This window comes from Macrobrachium nipponense, chromosome 1 (assembly GCF_015104395.2).
Source record: "Macrobrachium nipponense isolate FS-2020 chromosome 1, ASM1510439v2, whole genome shotgun sequence".
NCBI classification, from domain to species: Eukaryota; Metazoa; Arthropoda; class Malacostraca; order Decapoda; family Palaemonidae; genus Macrobrachium; species Macrobrachium nipponense.
This window is the reverse complement of record NC_087200.1, coordinates 186422019-186445477: the sequence shown is the minus strand read 5'-3', so window position 1 is coordinate 186445477 and position 23459 is coordinate 186422019. Positions and strand designations below refer to the sequence as shown.

At 42.2% G+C, this 23459-nt stretch overlaps 1 protein-coding gene across 1 annotated transcript in view; it reads right to left on the bottom strand.

The window, feature by feature from the left end:
• LOC135219926 (xylosyltransferase oxt-like) overlaps positions 1-23162 on the bottom strand; it is a 313007-nt gene extending 289845 nt beyond the window's left edge. The window contains exon 1 of the mRNA XM_064257145.1: positions 22911-23162. Within this exon, the coding sequence (XP_064113215.1) occupies positions 22911-23114 (204 nt within the window). The 5' untranslated portion in view covers positions 23115-23162. The remainder of the gene's footprint in view (positions 1-22910) is intronic.
• Between the last annotated feature and the right edge of the window lie 297 nt (positions 23163-23459).

Genomic DNA, 23459 nt, shown 5'->3' with positions numbered 1-23459 from the left:
ATCGCCCACTTGTTGCAACAGACCAGCGTTGGCATCCCAAGCCGGAGCTGCTGCGGAGGTGGAAGGGTGGCTCTGAACCGGAACCAAAGGAAGCGGAACTGACGACTCCGCTGGAGTATGAGATCTCTCCCTGGAGGATTTACTCCTAGAGGACTTAGAGCCGGACCCAGAAGCCTTAGATCTCACTGCTCCGGGATTCCTAGCCGGAGACTTACGAGAGGAAGATGACGCCGACGCCGACTTTTTAGACGACGACGACGTCTTCGTCAAGGTTTTCACTGCTTGACCTTTGACCTTGGGTCTAACGGAAGCGTCAGGAGAAGTATAAAGTTCATTACCCGTAAGCCTTGGAAGGATGGAGAGGTTGCAGGGGTAGAAGATCCAGTAGCACCCAAGGGCATCCCTTGGGTGTCCAACGTACTTACCTCGACCAACAGGTCGTCTACACCTACCATAGGTTCAACATTAATATCAAGCGTCGCGACTTCCGAGGAGATGTCCTGGCCTTGGTCCGTCAACGAGGCAGCCAGCTGTTGCTGGATGAAAGCGATAGTCGGGGCCGCCTCTGCTGGGTCGACGTAGCCTGTAGCTTTGCCTCCGGGGAAGATTAGTACCGCCAACTTCTTATCAAGAATGTAGGGTATACCCTTGGCGGCGTTCTTCCCAAAACCGCCGACCCAGGCCCGCAGGGTTGCCAGTGCGGTATCCCTTACAGCCGGAGCCTGGAAGAGAGGGTATTGATTAGATTTTAAGATTAAACTTAAAACTAAAACCAATTTAAAAGCTTAACTTAAATTATAGGGGCTACAAAACCCCATGAATTTTATCTTAAGTTAGGGATTAATGTAACGGAGTTGGAATACTTACCCCCGTCTAAGAGCTGGCTCACCAGGTCATAACAGATGGTACACATCTCGTGGTACCAAACCTGGAAGTCCCCGTGCGGAGTCGCGCATGGAGCATGGGACCGGCAAACTTCATGTCCACATGGGTCTTGAAGTGTGGCGGCACATCCCGGATGCTCACAGTTGGTGGTCTGTAAGTGAAAAAGACACATGAGTATCTTAAAGACTCCACTTACAGGCTAAAGTACAGAGGAACTCCGTTGCATGCCGGAGCTCGGAAAAATTTTGGGCATAACCCCTCCCTTATCGCCTGAATAGGCTATAACCCCGGAGAGATCCGGTGAAACAGGAAAGGGAGGGGGGATGGTTTAAGGTAGCTTAAGATAAACTTAATAGTTTAAATAGATCTTAAACCTATAAGACTCGAACGTACCGGACCAAGTCCAGTGCGTGGCGGAGTGTCGTAACTCAGCGAGACGGAGTGGTTAGAGGGACCAACTGTCTGCCCCGGTCCACCCTGCTGGGTGGACTAGCACCTTTCCGCTGGATGCCAGGTCTCCGGTAGTAAAGGAGCCCTAGTAAGGTGGGAAAGAGCGAGAGGACATACAGACTCGGGCTAGCAACGGAGCGACGGAGTAGCAACGGAGGGGGGAAAGGCCAGTCCCCCCCAACCTTACCATCCGGCCGAACCGAGAAGCCGGAGAGGTCGAGTCCAGTCTGGGTCTGTTCCGTCCCTCTACTCCCTCCGCCTGGGGGGAGAGAGGGAGCGGGCTTGGGTATGCGGAGCGAGCATGGGCAGACCGACCCACCCCCCCCCGACTCTATGGAAGAGCGGGAGGGGGGGGAAGGTGGCTGGACAGGCGTCTGGCTGCCCCGTGATCACGTAGTGACCATGGGGCGGTAAGTACAAAACAATGGACAACATAGCCTAGAACATAACCAGCTGATCAGAGAGATGCTATCGGGGAGCAACTGAACTGAAGAGCGGTAGCATAAAGGCCCATGGGCCAACACCTAGGCTAAACAAAGCCAGACGCCTAACTAACGTAAACAAATAACATAAAATTAAATCAAATGAATAATATGAAAGAAAGAAAACAAAATAGTAGGAGAAAAAATCCAGGAGTGTACGATTAACCCGAAGGAAAGTCTACCACTCAAAGCTAGCCGAGGCCGATACTAAGAGCCGTGGCTAGGGTCTGGATGGAAGGAGCCTACATAAGGTAAACGACATGCATGCATGACAAAACCGTGTAGACCGTACCCTAAACAAAGCGGATGATTAAAATAGAGCGTACTTAGGTAAGGGGATGTTCTGGGTATGGGCGACCAAGAACGAACCCACCACGAGGCAGAACATGCTGCCATGCTTCCGACCTAGAGTTCGTATTTATACCTAAAAAACGGCAAATACGGGCTCAGGGCCGGAAAAAACCAAATAGCAATAAACACTGAGTACTTAACTTAGCTGCTGCGATGGCTGCACGCTCCATGATAAAGAAATCCAAAGAAAAGGGCACAAAAACACAGAGTAAAAAAGGGGCACGTGTGTATCGTGTGCGCTAACTGAAAAGGATGGCCACCAGAGGCGCAGCAGTCGGCAGCATGGGATGGAGTAGTAGTAGTTGCTGCCCACTCTGTGGGTCGGCTCTCCTCTTGTGGGGATTTTGTAGTGGGAGATTTCTATTGGCATTCGGCTCGTGGTAGTGGTCTCACTCGCCATAGTGTTCATACCGACACCCTCTTGGAGGGTGAGCGAGTCAGTTGTACTGACCTTTTTCTTTATTTATTTATTCTCTGGTATGTGTTAGTACATTTACCCTAGAAATAATAGATTAAAGGATATTTCGCGCAGCGACACGAGCTGAGCCCAGAAAAACTGTTTTGCCCGCTTCCCTTCTTGAGGTTAACCACTCTGAAAAGGTCTTTAAGGCCTTTTTCATACAAAGAGCAGGGTGCATCTTGACGAAGGAAGACGACTTGTGAGCTTTTGTGCTCGACATGAATGATCCTGGTGAAGGAGGATCAGCAGGATGAAGGGAGTCTCCGAACTCCTTGAGAAGCAAAAGAAAGAGCCTCTTGTAGTCAGAAACTGCTACATCTACGGGCTCCTCCTCTTCCGATACTTCTTCCAACGGATCCACTGAAGGAGACCGTTTGGGAGTGATCGGGCTCTTCCCGGGAGAAGTACTCCTTTCCCGAGAAGGGGAGCGCTGAAAGCTCGAACTTCTATAAGAAGAATGAGGCTCCTGTCGGTCCGAAACATTCTTGCGCCTACTAGGCTCTTGTTGCCTAGGCACTTGAGGTTCGCCAGACTCGCGGCGCTTGATAGGCTCCTGACGCCCTGATTCAGGGCGCTTGAATGGATCCCTGCACCCTGACTCCTGACGCCTAACAGGCTCCTGGCGTCCCGACTCTTGACGCCTAACGTACTCCTGGCGTCCTGACTCCTGGCGCCCTGACTCCTGGCGTCCTGACTCCTGCCTTCAGGCAGACTCCTGACGTCCTGAATCCTGTGGCTTGAGAGGCTCTTGACGCCCTTTCTTGCGTCTCACTGCCTCTTTGCGCCTGACTGGCTCCTGGTCCTGTAGTCCCAAAGGATCCTGATACCTAAATTGGTTTAGTTTCTCTTCAGGTTCCTTGAACCTAAACCGATCGAGACTTCTGCTCGATTCACGGCGTCTCGCAGGAGAGAGGCTACGTTCTTCCTGTCTGCCAGGATTCAAAGCCTTGTCCACCAGAGGGCGCTTTGGAGAAGAAAGCCTATAGGGCGAAAGGACTCTGAAAGGACTTCCCTGTCCGGAGAACAACTCCTGTCCGACGAGTCTCTCGACGAAGGCGATAATCGCCTTGGAGATTGTGGGTCTCTCCTATACGAAGAGGGCGCTTAGAGGAACTCTTAACAGGGAGCGAAACATCTTTCCTCCTTGTTGAATCCTTAGCGAAGGAGCCTACTAAAGAGGCCAACTGCTCTTGCAGATTAATCAGAAACTTCTTCGTAGGATCCTGAAGAGAGGGCTCCTCCTGTCTCGTCTTCTTAGGTACCGAGGGCCAATTCTCGGGAAAACGCTCTGGGCTGGAATCAGCCGCGTCTCCTTTTGGCGCCTTCCAGGCTCTCTTCAAAGGGCGCGATTGAGAGGCCGAACTCCATCCTCGTTTAGGAGAGGAAGAGTCTGAGGCCGAAAAACACTCCCTCAGGATGCCTTTTCTGCGGCTATCCAAGGCAGCCTGGGACTTTACAACAGGATCTGCCGAAGGGACGCCTGACCGTTGGGGATGTTCTGCATCCTCCCTGCGGCTTTCGACATTTCCTCCTCCCCTGGTCCTGGGAGTTTGGAAGAGGTCTAGGCCTAGGAGCAATGAGGAACCGGTCAGACGCCGCCCCCTCCACTGCACTGCGGACACTGCGCAAATCACTATCACCACTCTTACCTTCATTTAGAGCTCGTAACTGAGCTTGCAGTTTCTTGATAGAAGCTTTAACATTTTCCCTCTCTGAAGAAGAATCTTTGGATTCAGTACAGGGAGAAGAAGCAGCTGAGGCTAAGGGAAAATCGTTAGTAGAGAGTTAACAAACTTCTTGTTCTAGAGAACAAGATCTACTAGATGACCTAGCTGAAGCTTTCCTTACTCTATCTCTCTCAAGCTTCCTAACATATGAAGATAACTCCTTCCATTCAAGCTCTGTTAGGTTTTTGCACTCAATACAGGTGTTATTAAAAGAACATTCATTCTCTCTGCATTTAGCGCAAACACTATGAGGATCTACCGCCGATTTCGGTAGCCTAACCTTACAACCTTCCCTACTACAAACTCTAAACATAGGTGAAGCCTTAGCGTCAGACATCGTGAAAGAGTAGCCAATACCAAAGTCGAAAAACAGTCCACAATAAGCGTATGCCAAGCCAGAGAAAAAACAGAATACGTCACCAAAAAACCAATCCAAATTCTCGGCAAACGAGTTGAAATCCAAGATGGAGGAACGAACAATAGGTGTTGTCCGTTCAACCGACAGAGAAATTATGGCTTAGAAAACGGGAATGGTTCCAGACCCCGCCACCCAGCGGCGGGAATGGTGGATCACCTGACCTACCTGTCGCGTGTGCCGCGAGTTTTGAAATTCTGTCGGGACGACCGAGTCTATAGCTAAGTATATATCTGCTGGGTAAGTTTTCATGTACAAAAATCGACAGAGTCATCTTGAGAAAAGAGGACTTCTTAGGAGTCTTAGTCTTAGAAAACTGAGACAGGGGAGATAAAGGCGCCGTAGGCTGAAATTCCCCTTCGAAAATAGACAGCAGACGTGAAGTAAGGATCTTGTAATCCGAAGACGGTTCGACATTCTTCTCTTCAACAAAGTCCACTTCTTCTTCTGCTGAAGAAATGTCTTGCAGATCACTATCGTTGTGACGCTTTGCTGATGGATTAACGTCCTGCCGCCTGCGTCCTGCCACCAATGAAGTCTCTGCGTCCTGCCGTCTGCGTTCTACAACCACAGAAGAATCGATGTGCTGCCGCTTGCGTCCTGCGTCCATCGTAGACACGTCTGCTTCCTGCCGCCTGCGTCCTGCGTCCACCAGCGGTTCAGTGTCCTGACGTTTGCGTCCTTTTTCTTCCGAAACAATCTTCTCCTTCCTGCGTCCTGCGTCCTGGAACACTACGCGATCGCCCGTCTTCGTAGAGCCCGTGCGTCCTAAATCCTCGACACGCAAACACTTGTCTTCCGTCTTCTTGGAAGACTTAACGGGAATGGAAATCGGTCCTTACCGCCATTCGCAGGTCCTTGCAAAGGAGCATCCCATGAATCGACGAGAACTGCAAGCTTAGACTGCATTTCTCTTAAGAAATCCTTCGTACTATCTTCCTAACGAACAGCCGTAGGAGGAGGAGGAAGGACGAGAAGGACTAGGACGCAAAGGAGAGCGATCTGTACTCTACCCGAAGGAGAGAGAAGAGGAGAGGAAAAGCAAGAGGACTGGGGGGAGTCTCTTTACGAAATCCAGGAACGTACAGGCCGTACCAAGTCTTCTTTCGATCGCACAATTTTCTTCCTCTTGGTCGGGAACCATGTCCTCGTTCCCGAGGAAGACAAAACCTCCGGGCCTGCTCCAAGATTCAACTATCTTGAGCACGTCTATCTTGAGTAGTCGTTTGTTCCTTAACGTCCTCTTGAGGGGGCGAGACACTACCGAGTACGATGTTCGCGCTCTGATGTCGAAACCATCAGAGGACGCACACTTCCCAGTTACGCCTTTTCTGCGGCGAACTGCAACAGCCTGGGATCTTACAACAGGACTGTCCGAAGGGACGCCTGACCGTGGTAAAACCTCTCTCGCCTCCCTTCGACTGTCGACATGCCTTCTCCCTTGGGTCTGGGAGCTTGACAGAGGTCTAGGTCTAGGAGCACGAGAGAGACGATCAGACGCCCCATCACTACACTTTCACTGACATCAAAAAGCACTCACTTTATCCGTAGGCGCTGTATTTGGTCTCCCATGGACGCAAGGGCAGCGAACACCTTAACAATCTGTGTATCGTTCGTCCCCTCTCCGATACAGCAGCGGGCACAGGAGATACCTGAGGAGAAGGAACTACCAAACTCTACGTTAGAAGGAGCTGGAGAGGAAACACATTCACTCCTTTTACTAGAAGTATTCGACCTCTCACTACGAGAAACAGATCTCCTTACACGATCTTTCTCAAGCCTTTACAACATATTCATAAATATCTTCCACTTCCTCTCTGACAAATTCTCACATTCACACACATACTCTCCCAAGTACACACATTCTCTCTACACTTCTTGCAAATGGTATGAGGGTCGACCGAAGCCTTCGGGCAACCCTTACCTTACCACCCCTCTTTCACACAAACTCTAAACATACTACCAGTGTCAGACATCTTCCAAGAACAATCCAAAGCGAATGCCAAGCTAACGTTTCCAAGTACGATACCAAAAATTCCATGAAAAGTCAGCAACGAGAAGAAAATCCTAGCAGGGAAACCACCAACAATGTTGCCGGTTCGGCTGGCAGAAAAAAATCTGGCACAAGTAGGAACGGTCCTGGCGCTAGCGCCACGGTAACGGGGTGGTGGTATCCTGAACTACTAATAGGTTACTAGCGTTTGCCGCGAGATTTGAAATTTCTGCCAGGTGGAACAGAGAATATAGCTATATATATACCTGCCAGGTAAGTGTCATACATTAAAATACAGTATAATTAGTGAAAATTTCTCGACAAAAAAATCTGCGAATTACCAAACTTTTCACAAATAATTTGGTGATGAGTTCCACAGAAAAATAAGTGAATAGGTGAAGCCGTGAATCCCGAACCCCAAATAGGCGGAGATCGATTGTACACTAATTTCCTATTACCAACATGCCAATTAACAGCTCATTCTACCAAAAACCCATTATGTATCTGGCAAAACTAAACAGGGTACATACATTATATTTATTGACTGCTAAGTTCTCAAGCCTTCCATAAAACCACAAGACAAGCAATTTGCTGAAACATATTGCAAATATAAATGAAGGTCACAACCTACCTTTATCATGGGTATCTGCATCTGCTCTGTCACTGGTTTGGTGAAAGTTCCCATTACCACCTCCATCTCTCTGAAATTTGCAAAAATAAGATAAGCTTTCTATAGAAAAAAAAGCAAATATAGTACAGTATACTAAAGTAGGGTTTTAACATGGATAATGGAAATTTCACAGAACTACTATACAGATTAACATATCCAGAAAAATTGAAATTTTTATAAAATATAAACATTTAATTTAAGATTCATTTTTTAAATACTTACCTCTTATTCTAAATTAGATTTCAATGTTTTCTGTTTAAAATAATCCCAATCTATACACTCTGAACAAGTTAGTTCCCTAGAAAAATCCTGGCCCCTACATTTAATGCATTTGGTGTGTGTCATATGAGAACTTAGTCAACCTAGTTCTATGTCCTTCTGAACAATATCTAATGCTCAAAGAGCTTGAATCTGGCATAATTGATCTAGCTAATTATGTAAACAACCACAAAATAATAAAGTACGTCACCAAAGATACTGGAAGAAAATATCCAAACAATGTGGAAAGATGACAGCCACAACCACCGATGTTAGTCAGGAGCCGCCAGAAAACAAATTGGTTCTCTCAGCAGTTTTGTACCCATCGGTCACAAAAGTGGACGGGACTTATTCACCTACACTACCAATGGTGGCACTGCCACAAAATTCGGAATATTTGGACTGCCGTGGTAGGAAGCTTTCAGCTACATGTAATTACTTGGTAAGTTACATGTGTAAAATTGATTCTTCCTAAACTTTTAGTTCTTTTGATCTAAGGGGCTTCACCAGCTTGGAACCCCCTTGCAAGGAAACATAAAATAAAGGTTATCATAGTAACCTAACCAACTTAACCTAACCTAACCTAGTAGGCCTGTTACCTGGCCAGGGCTGATCTTGAATAGCCAAGTAACTGCATTAAACACTGACTGCAGTGGAAGCAGAAAAGAAAAAAAGGTCATCAGGAAATATTATAGATGATGATTTACTGAAAACTTATAAATAGATAACTTACAGAAAACTGAATGTTTGTAAATACATAACATTAAATGTATGAGGGTAAATATAATAAATTAATAAGATAATGTAAAAAAAAACATGAACTTTTATGACTGTCTTGTTCAAATCATGTAACCATCATGTATACATCATGTATGAAGCCCGCAACCAATCCCAATTTGACATCACTGAGAGACAGGTCTCGAATCGCCCTGAAAGCGACTTTGCACCAAAAGTTCCCCTACCCTGTAAGGTAAGGGTAAGGTATAACAGTGCACCTACCCTTGTCGGTTTATTTGCCTTTTATTTGTGCTTGCTTTTTGTGTTTCTAATGCCATATAGAGTAAAAAATACCACAATAGCATGTTATAACCTTCTCCTGATGTTCTCTCCCCCCCCAAACCCTGAATTCCCACTGGGTCAACTAGCTTGTTGTATATATGTAGTTCTAAGGTAAATTACAGGTTAATTACAAAAAGTGACGATAAATTGTTAATATGCAACCAAAAAACTGTACGAAACGTTAATTTCAAAAGACCTATCGGCCGTGGACCTACTATGCTTACCAGACCTACCAATTCTTAATGAGCCACCAAAATACTAGCATATAGAAAAAGTCACTTTTTGAGAAAATACCCGAAGCAGAGCAAGTACTTAGGTCTACCACTAAAAGTATGGGAAAAATCAATTTTCAAGGTAACAGGTAGTTAATACATGCAGTTACCCTGTAGTAGGTAGTTTTACCTTACATTCAAATGTACCCATTGATGCTAAAGCCAAAAGCCAGAGTTTCATTGTACTATTGCTTTAAAGTTTTTTTTCAAACTCCAAAATCCTGTCACAATAGCGATTTGTCACTGAAAGCCCCTGGTGACACCATCCAACCATAGGGTAAAATACTGAATGGCCATCCTCTCCCGTAGTGTGACCACCTTCCCAAAAAAGTATTTTAACATGTCCTGTAACCCAGGATGTACATTAGTCAAGAGCCAGCATCCTTCGAAGCAACACCTCGAGACCTCCACTTTTAATTTAAATTTTCGGGAAGGTGGTTGCACTACGGTAGAGGTGGCCGCCATGTGGCCATTCGGTATTTTACCCTACCTTAGGTAGTTTTACTTTACATTCAAACATACCCATTGATGCTAAAGCCAAAAGCCAATGTTTCATTACTAGGGGAAACAACTGCCTTGAGTCCATCTTAATCAGGTAGATCACCCTTATTCACTCGATATCTAATTGGTGAAACTAGAATACAATTACATCTTTAAGCATACCATTCAAAACATTGAAGTTTTGTCAACATAATGTGATATATGAAAGCACCATACGAACTAAAATAAGCATGTGAGGTCTTTGTAAAATATGTTTTCAAGGCAGTTTTTTAAATCCAATATGGCGTCTTTTGCATCCAGTCCCTTTCGTGTTCGGCATCAATACCACGTCCTTCCCAGCCTTCCCAGCGCTCATTTGAACAATATTAGTGTATATATGAAGCGTTTATTGATCTTACTCAAGATTGCAGTTGTAATCAGCACAATAAAACAACATTTTGTTGCCTATATATTAGTGAAAGTATGAGACTTCTTATTCATGGGGTCATGGTTTGAATTGAAATTCATTTTTACCTTGTAATCGGAGGTTTTATCCTTACTGCCATCACAACTGAAACTCCACAGTGCTTATTTGATTGTAATTATACACATTTTGGTCTTAATTCACTCCAAATTGCACTTGAAGTACATTGAGTGTGTTAACAGCACCATGGCAGGAACAATTTTTGTCTTAATGTACAGGGTGTCCAAAAAGGCTCAGTATACCATTACAAGTATTTATTGCTCAGAAACCATATAACAGTAATGCAGTTTTTTGTAGAATGAAGTATATAGTCATGTAAACTTGAAGGTAGAACATTCTACAAAAAAACTGCATTAATCTATGTTATATGGTTTCTGAGTTATAAATACTTGTAATGGTATTGGGACTTTATGGAACACCCTGTACATACATATGGCTGCCAAACGCACCAGCGAGCAGACGATGGATTAGTGAATTGTTTATAACAAAAATTTTGTATTTTTTATAGCACTTTTCATTGATTCAAGTCTACATTACTATTTTGACTTTTTGATTTTTAATCATTGTACTTATACCTGAAATAAATGAAACCTTTAATGCTTGCATGCTAGGAATGGCAAAATTTCATCATTGCCAATAAGTGGAGCTTCACACATACACTGATGCATTTACAAACTGTTTCCAGGAATTCTAGTAGTTATAGTAATGCAATAATGATAAAATTGCTCTAATATGTATATACGTATACTACAAACAGATACGCTAATTTTACTTATTTCCACGGTTTTGTGTAAGTCTTATACCCAGTTGGAGAGTAAACACATACCAATTGGCAACAGTGAAAAATAGGAGAGCGCAAACAACACCATAGCAACTTTTCACAGCAAAACCATTGATATTTGAGTCAAAAATCTAGTTACTTTTTCAACAACAAATATTTTCAAATTAATTATCCTGAATACATAATAAATTGATGTTATTCATACCCTTACACTGATGTTTAACAATTTATTTAAAAATTATCCAGCGCACTCTTCTTTCCTCCTGAAAATCGCGAGTTTTCTTAGACTCGAGGGCAAACTTCTTCATCGTTTAAGATTGTTGTGAAGAAAGTGTCCCAGCGATAATGTGTTTTAAGTAAAAATTTTGAAAGCATCATGGAGGTGTCATGGAGGTGTATGCTTGCACTGCACATGGCTAGATGGTCATTAACCTCTGTTTAATCTTAAATTATGACACTATTTTGTACTTTAGAAGAAAAACTCTTTTGAGAGGAAAGTAGATGGTTCTTTGAGGTGTTGCTTATCCATGAACCGATGACCTCGTGACTGGTGTCCATCTCCGGTGTCAGAACGTGTTAAATAACTTTATCTGGAAGGTGGGTCAACGAGCGGGCAAGACCAGCCCAGGTAGTCCACTCAGTTGTTTACCCTATTATTTTAAAGTTTTTTTCAAGATCCAAAATCCTGTCGTAATACTGACCTCTGTTTAATCTTAAATTATGACATTATTTTGTACTTTGGGAGAAAACACTTATTTCAAGAGGAAAGTAGAGGTCTCGAGGTGTTGCTTCCATAACCGATGACTCATGACTGGTGTCCATCTCCGGTGTCAGGATGTGTTAAAGTACTTTTTTGGAAGGTGGGTCAACGAGCGGGTGAGACTGGCCAAGGTAGTCCACTTGGTTGTTTACCCAAGCAACGTTTCATTGAAAGCGCCTGGCGACACCCTCTGACCCTAAGGTAAAATACTTAACGACCACCTCTGCTTGTTGATCCACCCTCCGAAAAAGTACTTTTGCTTACTTCGAAAGGAGAGTAGAGGTCCTGAGGTGTTGCTCTCACCACCGATGACTAATGACTGGTGCCCATCTCCAGTGCCAGGACGTGTTAACCCTTAAACACTGAGCCAGTATTTCCGAAAGTGTCTCCCGTATACCGGCGGCGTTCGCGAGTGAGCACCAAAGCGAAATTTTTTTTTTCAAAAAATCACAGCACGCTTAATTTTCAAGATTAAGAGTTCATTTTTGGCTATTTTTTTTTTTTTGTCATTGGCTGAAGTTTAGTATGCAACCATCAGAAATGAAAAAAATATCATTATCATATATAAATATTGGAATATATGACAGCGCAAAAAAAAATTTCATATATAGTAATTGTATACAAATCGCGCTGTCAGCAAAACGGTTAAAGCTAATGAGTTAATTATTTTTTTGTTCTATTCTACACTAAATTGCGATGGTTTTGGTATATAACAAATTGTAAAACGATCAAAGCAACACAAAATATTATCACAATATGACGCATGAATTTGTAACATGCGGACGTAAATAAAAGTTGTTTTCAAAAATTCACCATAAATCGAAATATTGTGCTAGAGACTTCTTGTTTGTTGCAAAATGAAGGTAATTGATTGAATGTTACTAGACTGTAAGTGTTGTAGCTTACATTTGCAGGTTTTGACCATTTGGTCGAGTTAAAGTTGACTGAAGGTCAAACTTTTTCTATTTATCGTTATTTATATGAAAATATTTCAAAACTAATAAAAGCTACAACCATGGGTTGTTTTTAGTTGTATTTTACACAAAATTGCGCACATTTTCATATATAAAACTTTATGTAACGGCTAATATAAAACGGTGCAGACATTACGACAATCAGACAAAAAAATTTCTGATTTTTTCAGAAGGCTTACCGCGCGGATGTAAGGAAAATGTTTTTTTCATAAATTCACCATAAATTGAAATATTGTGTTAGAGACTTCCAATTTGTTGCAAAGTGAAGGTAACTGGTTGAATATTACTAGAATGTAAGAGTTTTAGCCTACAATTGCGTTTTTTTACCATTTTGGTCCAGTCAAAGTTGACTAAAGGTTGATATTTTGGCATTTATCATTATTTATATGAAAATCTTTCAAAACTGATAAAAGCTACAACCTGGGTGGTTTTTTGTTGTATTCTACATGAAATTGCACGCATTTTCATATATAAAATTTAATGTTACGGCTAATATAAAACGGTGCAAACATTACGACAATCGGACAAAAAAATTTCTGATATTTTCGGAAGAGTTACCGCGCAGATGCAAGGAAAACGTTTTTTCATAAATTCACCATAAATCAAAATATTGTGCTAGAGACTTCCAGTTTGTTGCAAAATAAAGGCAAATGATTGAATATTACTATAAAGTTGACCGAAGGTTGATATTTTGGCACTTATCGTTATTTATATGAAAATCTTTCAAAACTGATAAAAGCTACAACCTGGGTGGTTTTTTGTTGTATTCTACATGAAATTGCACACATTTTTATAAATAAAATTTTATGTTACGGCTAATATAAAACGGTGCAAACATTATGACAATCGCGGATGTAAGGAAAATGTTTTTTTCATAAATTCACCATAAATCCAAATATTTTGCTAGAGACTTCCAGTTTGTTGCAAAATAAAGGCAAATGATTGAATATTACTATAATGTAATAGTTTTAGCTTACAATTGCGTTTTTTTACCATTTCAGTAGAGTCAAAGTTGACTGAAGGTTGAAATTTTGGCACTTATTGTTATTTATATGAAAATATTTCAAAACTGATGAAAGCTACAACCATGGGTTATTTTTTGTTGTATTCTACATGAAATTGTGCACATTTTCATATATAAAACTTTATGTAATGGCTAATATAAAACGGTGCAAACATCATGACAATCGGACAAAAAAATTTCTGATTTTTTCAGAATTGTTACTGCGCGGACGCAAGGAAAAAGTTTTTTTTCAAAAATTCACCATAAATTGAAATATTGCGCTAAGACTTCCAAATTGTTGCAAAGTGAAGGTAAATGATTGAATATTACTAGAATGTAAGAGTTTTAACTTACAATTGGGTTTTTAACCATTTCGGTAGAGTCAAAGTTGACCAAAAGTTGAAATTTTGGCACTTATCGTTATTTATATGAAAATATTTCAAAACTGATAAAAGCTACAGCCATGGGTTGTTTTTTGTTGCATTCTACATGAAATTGCGCACATTTTCATACATAAAACTCTGTGTAATGGCTACTATGAAATGGTGCAAAAATTATGTCAAAGTGACAAAATAATTTCTGACGTGTCGCTCATGCTTTATAGTGCGAGAAGAAAGAAATTCGCGCTTGCGCACCTGGGTAATGATTGTAAACAAAACAACAGCTTGATCCGTGAACTCCCACCATCCCTCAAGGTGCTTGATTCAAAAGTTTTCGCCAAGTAGGCCTAAAACTATTTTTCCGGTTTTTAAAAAAACTTTTTTGCGTGGACGTTTCATACGTCAATTCGGCAACCAACAGACAATTTTCGTCAACGTTTAATACGTCTAATAGGCGTATAAGGGTTAAAGTGATTTTTTGGAGGGTGGATCAATAAGCGGGCAAGACTTCCCAAAGATCGGAAATTAAGGTAAAAGGTAGATCTATACGTATAACTATTCCTCGGAGACCTAGACTATGGCAGTTGCGGTTTTTCTTTGCAGTTTTACCTCCTGAACAAGAATTCAAAATAATATTTATTCGGTAACTAAACTGTTATTTACCTTTGAACTCTATACGTCGGTACATCGTAGCCGTTGGTACCATCGTGTAGCGCCGCGGAATTCTTATATAGAAATACCAGGTAAAATACCAGATGGCCACCACCTGTACCATAGTGCGACCACCTTCCCGAAAATCAGAAATTATGGCCTTAATTTGTGACTTGGGAGAAAAACTTACATCAAGAGGAAAGTAGAGGTCTGAGGTGTTGCTTCAACGGAGGACACTGGTTCTTGACCAGTGTCTGTCCTGGGTTACAGGACGTGTTAATGTATTTTTTCGGGAAGGTAAAGGCCGGCCATTCGGTATTCTACCCTAGTAGGGTAAACAGCCGCAGACGATCCCTCGTCATTGCGCTAGCCAGGCCTTATTCACTCGATATTTAATTGGTGAAATAAGAATACAATTACAACTTTAAGCATACCATTTAAAAGTTTGAAGTTTCGTCAACATAATGTGATATATGAAAGCCCCATATGAACTAAAATAAGCATGTGAGCTCTTCATAAAACATGTTTTCAAGGCAGTTTTGAAATCCAATATGGCGGCAATCACGTGGCTGGCCATTCTAACCACAGACAATCCACCACCTTACCCAGCCTTCCCAGCACTTATTTGAACAATGTTATTGTATACGGTATATGTAACGTTTATTGATCTTACTCAAGATTGCAGTTGTAATCAGCACAATAAAACAACATTTTGTTGCCTATATTAGTGAAAGTATGAAACTTTTTATTCCCAGAGTCATGTTTTGAACTGAATTCCTTTTTACCTTGTAATCGGTGGTTTTATCCTTACTGCCATCACAACTGAAACTCCACAGTGCTTATTTGATTGTAACTATACACATTTTGGTCTTAATTCACTCCAAATTGTACTTCAACCACCTTGCTATTCCTGGTTCCTAAGCACTCACTCCTCAAACACAGTTACGAGCAGTAGACGACTACATGTTTACGTGGTGCAAAGCTTTATTCCCTTAATTGTTTACTTTACTCATTATTTAGTTTAACTTTACTTCAAAATGTTTATTTAATTCAAGTCTATTATCCCTTTTTTGCAACCAAATTAACCCCGAAAAATTACAGATATTTCTGAAGTACGAGCAGACGACGGCAAAAAGACTCATCGTTGCCAAACTAATGGAGCTTCACACATACGCCGATGCATTTACAAACTGTTTCCATAAATTCTAGTTGTCATAGTAATGCAGTAATGATAAAATTGCTGTAATAGTGTTATATATACTACAAATAGATACACTAATCTCACTTATTTCCCCAGTTTTGTGTAAGTCTTATACCCAGTTTGGAGGGTAAACACATACCAATCGACAACACGGATAAACAACTGAAGAGCGCTAAACGCCGCAAAGAATGCTGTAGTCCCCGGTAGATCTAGTGTACCTATCCGCGGCGGCCCAGAGTATGGCAGTTGCGGTTTTTCTATGCAGTTTTACCTCCTGAACAAGAATTTGAAGTAATATTTATTCGGACGAACCCTAATTTACCTTTGAACTCTATCCTACGGTAAAGGGGATTCCCATTGGGAACCGGGGTTTTGGGTGGGGACAAAACCCTAACTCTATCCTACGGTAAGGGGGACCCCCAGTGGGAACCGGGGTGGGTGGGGTAGAAACCACTTGGGGGTGATTTTGCCGTGTTATTGTGGTATTTCCCACATTTATCACCTTTAAAAAACATGAAATACAGGCGGAAATAAGAGATAACAAAACTAGCGAATAGTTGGAGCCGTTCCACATCCATATTCGTCTACCTACTACTACTACCACAACACTGAATCCTACTACGCATGCGCTAATGCTACTGCGCATGCGCTAACTGTAAGGAGCTTTTGGCCTAAACTCAGACTGCTTAGTGAGGAAAAAAAATGGGGGTGTTACGGGAGGGACACTGTATTTAGCCAAACACGTTACAGTATGACCCCTACGTTGCTACCGGACTGAGTGAAGGATGGGTGGTACAGGGTTCCCAGATTTGGCAGTTTCTCACCAAATTTGGCTTTTTTCCTAATTTGGTGGGTAAAATTCCACTTTGGTGGGTAGTGGTATTTTGGCTGGTTTTCAAATACTTTCTATTGAGCTAAACACTGATCCCACGATTGCAGGAATCTCTCCCCAGATTGGGAATTTTGAAGGTAAGGTTTTCAGGAAAATCTGGGGTTTGACTTTTTGGAATAGGTTTTCAGTAAAAACTTTGGTAACATTTAAGCAAAATATGTAGATGGAATTAAAATAAAAATCACACACACCAGACGACCACAAAACAGGCCGCCGGATTCTCAGAGAACGAGCCTCATTTCAAAATTTCAATTCATTCTCGTTTTTTTTTCCTGTATTCTTATATTAGTTTTACATTATCTAACTAAACTATGATGCCGCTATACAAGCATATATACGATAAAAAAATATACATTTATAAAGATAAATATAACGCACACAAGCATATATATGATAAAAATACAGTAGACCCTTGACTCACGAACACAATCCGTTCCTAGACCTTGGTCGTGTTCCAAATTGTTCGTGACTCGGAGCTAATTTCCCCATAAGGTTTAATGGGAATAATATTAATTGGTTCTCTGACCCCTACGAACCAATATATATATGTATATTTTGCCTTATTTTACACAGATAATGTAAAAGTCAGTGTAAAAAAACCTCTCAAATATCTAATAATATAATTTAAAATGGTAAACTAACACTATAAAACGTTTGTAAAGTGAACACTACTATGACTGGCGAGACTGGCTTGACGGACAAGAGAAGAGGAGGTGGTGGGTGGGGAGGAGGTTATTGTGCAGAAGGAGACCCCTCCCCCATCCAGGTCGGGGAGATCTCGTTCCGGAGATTCAACTCTTCTAGGTTTTTTTTGGTGAACGTTTAATTACAAACTTATCCAATGTCTGTTGCCTTTTCCTTCCTTGCATAACTTTTCTGAAATGGCTCATTAAATTTTCATTGAGCATATTCACGATCCTGTTCGTAACAATTTTGTCCGGGGATGATACAATTCAAGGAAGCACTGGACATCATTCCACTTTTCCAATGCGTCTTTTATCACATCACTGCTGACATCTGTAACTTCCTCCCCAGCCTCCTCTTCGTCAGTTGATTTCTTTCTTATTTCAACGGTTATCTTCCTTCTGCACCCTCATTCTCACCATCACTCTTCACTTTCTTACTTTCACCACCACTCTTCACTTTCTTAGGGCCCAGGTTATGAAGAAAATCACAAGTTTTAGCGCAAAAAATGCTAAGCGAATTGACGAACGTCTTGTACACAATGAGATGAGACAAAGAGCGATGCGTGGGTGACGCCGTGCGTGGGCGGCTGGAGGATGGCTGTTCCCATGGCAATCTCAAACGCTCTCTCGTGTGCTGGGCGATTTCGCGCATTTTTCAAATGTTTGTGTCTAAAAATTAGTTTGTGAAACAAAGTGAATTGTTATTTTCCAGAAATTTCCAGCATTTTTCAAATGTTCATGCTCAAAATAGTTCATGACCCAAACAGAATTTTTATTTTCCGCATTTTTTTTTGTTCGTATCTCAAAGTTAGTTCGTAGGTCAAGGGTGAAATTTTACCTATAATTTTGGTCGGGGATCGAGTTGTACGTGGGTCAATGCGTTCGTGAGTCAAGGGTCTACTGTATATGCATTTATAAAGATAAATATAACGCACACAAAACAGGCCGCTGGATTCTCAGAGAACGAGCCTCTTTCAAAATTTCAATTCATTCAATCTTCGTTTTTTTTTTCCTGTATTCTTATAGTTAGTTTTATATTCTATAACTAAAACTATGATGCCGCTATACAAGCATATATTGATAAAAAAATATGCATTTATAAAGATAAAATATAACGCACATATATTTGCCGGTTGGGTTGGTTTGGATTTCCATTTGGCGGGATTTTGGCTGGTTTCATGGTAGACTTTGGCTGGTTGGTAGTGGTGTCATCTGGGAACCCTGGCTGGTAACCATACGTTGAGTTACATAAAAGCATTTGTACCTAAGTTTGTTTATTAAACATGTTATGTGAATTCTAGTGTTTATTCCTTTTCATTTTCCCATAGTATTTGTATAATAACTGTTTTGAATCATCCCCACCTAATTATTTCACCATATATAACTTGAAATATTATGTTATAATTGAGGACAGACACCTAAAAATGCCTACGTGTTGATATAGAACTCAGTTTTAGGACGTTTCGATACCTACCTACCTACCTGTTACGTGAAATTGCACATTGCGTTGCATATTACATACACACTCCCTATATAATTTATACACAGTCAATCCCTCCCCTTTCCAGTATTCACGACTGGCTCTTTACGTTACACATTTACAATGCATTTCTCACCGATACCAATATCTGATTAAAGTTTGCTATTATTATTATAAAACCTACATTTAAATATATAACATTTAAATATATAGTTTGCCATTATTTTTATAAAACCTACATTTAAATATATTCCATTATACACTTTTACAGACATTACAATTTACACCTCCCTTCCAGTTTCCTTACTATTATGCAGTTATGTATGGTACTTTTTACATTTTACAACACTTCCACACCCATCAAAGTTAGGTTTATATGTCATTTACCTACTGGGGGCCGAATCCCATCCCCCGGTTAGGCAACATACCCTTAGGTTAGTTTGTTATATGTTGGTTTACCTACTAGTTTTACTTCTTCCTTGAAGGGGGTTACCCGGTAGGCTAGGTTGGTTAGTTCTTCAAGGGTGGATACCGGGGGGGGGGGGGGGGGGGGGGGGGGGGGGTTGGTTGGTTAGGTTACATTCCCTACTTGGTTACCTACTAGGTTAGGTTACATTCCTTACTAGGTTAGGTTAGGCCTTTAAGGGGGGGTACGGGGGGCGAAGCCCCCATGGTCAGGCAAAATTCCCTACTAGGTTAGGTTAGGTTAGGTTGGTTAGGTTACATTCCTTACTAGGTTAGGTTAGCCTGCCCTTTAAGGGGGGGTACTGGGGGGCGAAGCCCCCCTGGTCAGGGCAATATTCCTACTAGGTAGGTTAGGTTAGGTTACATTCCTTACTAGGTACGTTAGGCCTAGTTTTTTCCCTAACTAGGTTAGGTTTAGGTCGTTCCTTACTAGGTTTAGGTTTGGGTTAGGCCTTTAAGGGGGGTATGGGGGGGCGAAGCCCCCTGGTCAGGCAATGTTCCATACTAGGTTAGGTTATAGGTTAGGTTGGTTAGGTTACATTTCCTTACCAGGTTACGTTAAGGCCTAGTATTTTCCCTACTAGGTTAGGTTAGGGTTACGTTCCTTACTAGGTTAGGTTAGGCCTTTAAGGGGGGGTACAGGGGGGGCGAAGCCCCCTGGTCAGGCAATATTCCCTACTAGGTTAGGTTGGTTAGGTTACATTCCTTACTAGGTTACATTAGGCCTAGTATTTCCCTACTAGGTTAGGTTAGGTTACGTTCCTTACTAGGTTAGGTTGGGATTTTAAGGGGGGGTACGGGGGGGGGGGCGAAGCCCCCCATGGTCAGGCAATATCCCCTACTAGGTTAGGTTAGGTTAGGTTGGTTAGGTTACATTCCTTACTAGGTTAGGTTAGGCCTTTTAAGGGGGGGTACAGGGGGCGAAGCCCCCCTGGTGGTCAGGCAATATTCCCTACTAGGTTAGGTTAGGTTAGGTTGGTTAGGTTACATTCCTTAACTAGGTTAGGTAGGCCTTTAAGGGGGGGTTAAGGGGGGGTTACGAAGCTAAGCCCCCTGGTCAGGCAATATTCCCTACTAGGTTAGGTTAGTTAGGTTACATTCCTTACTTGGTTAGGTTAGGCCTAGTATTTCCCTACTAGGTTAGGTTAGGTTACGTTCCTTACTAGGTTAGGTTAGGCCTTTTTTAAGGGGGGGTACGGGGGGTGGGCGAAGCCCCCCCCCTGGTCAGGCAATCCTTCCCTACTAGGTCCAGGTTAGTTAGGTACATTCCTTACTTGGTTAGGTTAGGCTAGTATTTCCCTACTAGGTTAGGTTTAGGTTACGTTCCTTACTAGGTTAGGTTAGGCCGTTTAAGGGGGGGTACGGGGGGGCGAAGCCCCCCTGGTCAGGCAATGTTCCCTACTAGGTAGGTTACATTCCTTACTAGGTTAGGTTAGGCCTTTAAGGGGGGGTACGGGGGGCGAAGTCCCCTGGTCAGGCCAATATTCCCCTACTAGGTTAGGTTAGGTTACATTCCTTACTAGGTTAGGTTAGGCCTTTGGGGGGGTAAGGGGGGGTACAGGGGGCAAATCCCCCCTGGTCAGGCAACATTGCCTACTAGGTTAAGTTCCCTACTAGGTAAGGTTACATCCCCTGCTAGGTTAGGTTATGTTAGGTTGGTTTGGTTCTTTAAGGGGGGTTACAGCAGGCCCAACCCCACCCATGGTCAGGCAACATCCCTACAAGTTTAATTAGTTTTGTTATATGCTAACCTATGTTTTAATTTGGTCTTTTGTATTTATTAAAACAACTATAGGCCCTTTTACACATTTACCACCCAGGACTTAAATCCCACCCTCCTGGGCCGTTATATATGTATTTGTATTATTTCATATTTTGAACCCATCCCACATTTACATTTAGTTCCTTAACTACCCATTTACTTTTATTACCCTTAACATTGCCAACTTATCTTGTTAAGTGCTTGTTCATTTACCTCAGCCCCACCCTGCCTCAACCAATAGCATCAAAGCATTTTTACTACTCCACCCCACCTCTTCCCTGTTTTCTACGGTCTGGCCTCCTGCCACCTCCTAACTGTAGAACTCCAACACTGTTGAATCTGCCGCCATGACATCCACTGCTGCATCTACTTCACGCTGCCCCCAGACCTCTGCTCACCAGAAACTCTTTGCCAACTTCATGTAACAATTGTTACATGAGTTACAAAGATTTTTCTGGCCTTTTACTCAGGTTAAGTTATGATCGACTTAATCGGTTTTTGCCAGGACCATGGCCTCCTGAGAAAGCAGGTCTTTTAGCCCCCATTCAGTCGACTCCAAGATACGGGAGGAGAATGTATAACTTCGTCGGGTACGGGGTGGCTGTTGCTTATTTCAAGCTGCATTTGAGGAACCCAAGACCCGCCTCCACGCATTCTTAAAAAGCAGCTGCTGCTTTGTACCCTCCACCCCTTTAAGGTAAGGTCCAAACATTATTCTTAATTATTATGTTTTAGGAAAGTGAGTGTTAGGCTTTCGCCGAAAGTTGCGTCAAGGTATGTTACTATTCAGTGGGGTGCTGCTAAGACAACTCGTACCTTCCACCTTACCCCCCCCCCCACCCTTAGTGAACATATGGCTCGGCTCCGTGGTGGTTGGGGAATTTAAACATGGCGGCTGTGTTTACATTGCCTTCAACCGTAAACGAATACTTGGTACCTTCCTATAGGACCGTTCTTCGGTGACTTAGACTATGGCAATTGACATTTTCTTATGTATTTAGTTGCTTTACAAGGGTTGTAAGGAATATTTTTTTCGTTTGGTTGGAACTAAACTTTAATATACCTTTGAGTTTGGTGCGGCTATTATGTAACTTTCAATTTCAATTACTGCTTAGTTACAGCCGCCCGAATGGATATTACTTTTAAATCTTGTACAGTAACTCAAATAACATAGGAATCAGTCAATTGCCATAGTCTAAGCCACCGCGGATTGCTTCTGTAGAAATACCTAGTCCCCTTGAATAAGTACGAATAAATACTGGTTAGAGGTCGGGTTTACAATTGTTGTGATGACAGTGCCCCAGCGTCTATGGGTACAAGTGGTGTGCAGATTTAGCACAGGAAATGGGAAGTTTGTTGACACAAGTAACTCCACAAACATCAAGATGGCGTCAATCTTCGAAATACTTGGAGTTACAAGTAAAAACTTCGAAAGTGTTTTGGGGTAGTGTGCACTGCGTTGGCCACCCTTTTCATTACCCTCTGTTTAAATGTTAAAATATGGCCTTAATTTCTAACTTTGGAGAAAATACTTACTATAGTACTTCAAAAGTAGAGTAGAGGTCTTGAGCTCCTGTTATCACCACCAACAACTCAGGACTGATGACCATCTCCGGTGTCAGAACGTGTTAAAGTACTTTTTCGGAGGGTGGACAAAACCGCGGTAGTCGGTGAGTTGGCCAGTCCACTCGGTTGTTTACCCTAGTCAAATTCGGTAGCCTACCCTGATACCTAGGGTATGTCTCCTGCTATGCTAACCGACGTTACCAGCCTGGGCTGAGCTAGCCAAAGCATTGCCGAGGTAATTGGCAGCCTAGATAAGCCTGACAGACTGATTAACATTGTTCCTGACATTTTAGTAGGAAGTAAAGTACGTAAGTCTTAGGTACCTTCTGAAGGTAGTGGTCGGGGTCCACCTTGGAGCCTGGAGGGCTTGAATCGCCAACACCCAATCGCAGCACATAATACCCAGAGAAGCCTTGGAGGAGGATCATAACCATGCCCAGCAATAAATAGATGCCGTACTTCCGGCATACTACCCTAAAGATGTTGAAACTGACGATAATAATGGCACGGGCAGGAGCGATAGCCATGCTAGTCAGTGCCTCTTCCAGTTGATATGTCAACAAACCTCCGCAGTGTTGCCAATGACCACCAGCATCCTCAGTTTAATCATTCTCAATATATGATCTGTGCATGAACTGTCATTTATTACCTGTCCACCTCACCGGTGCTTTTATTTAGGATTTTTCATACCTGCCATTCATTTGCTTTATAATTGGAAGGCATCAGAACCTACTTTATTATTTTATGTCTACAGCTGAGATGTAGGTGCAAGGCTAATCTGGCAATACGTTGTAAACTTGGCACTTAGTTAAATTTACCTCTGTTGTCACCGCACAATATATATAGAATAATATAACAAGAATTATAATGAT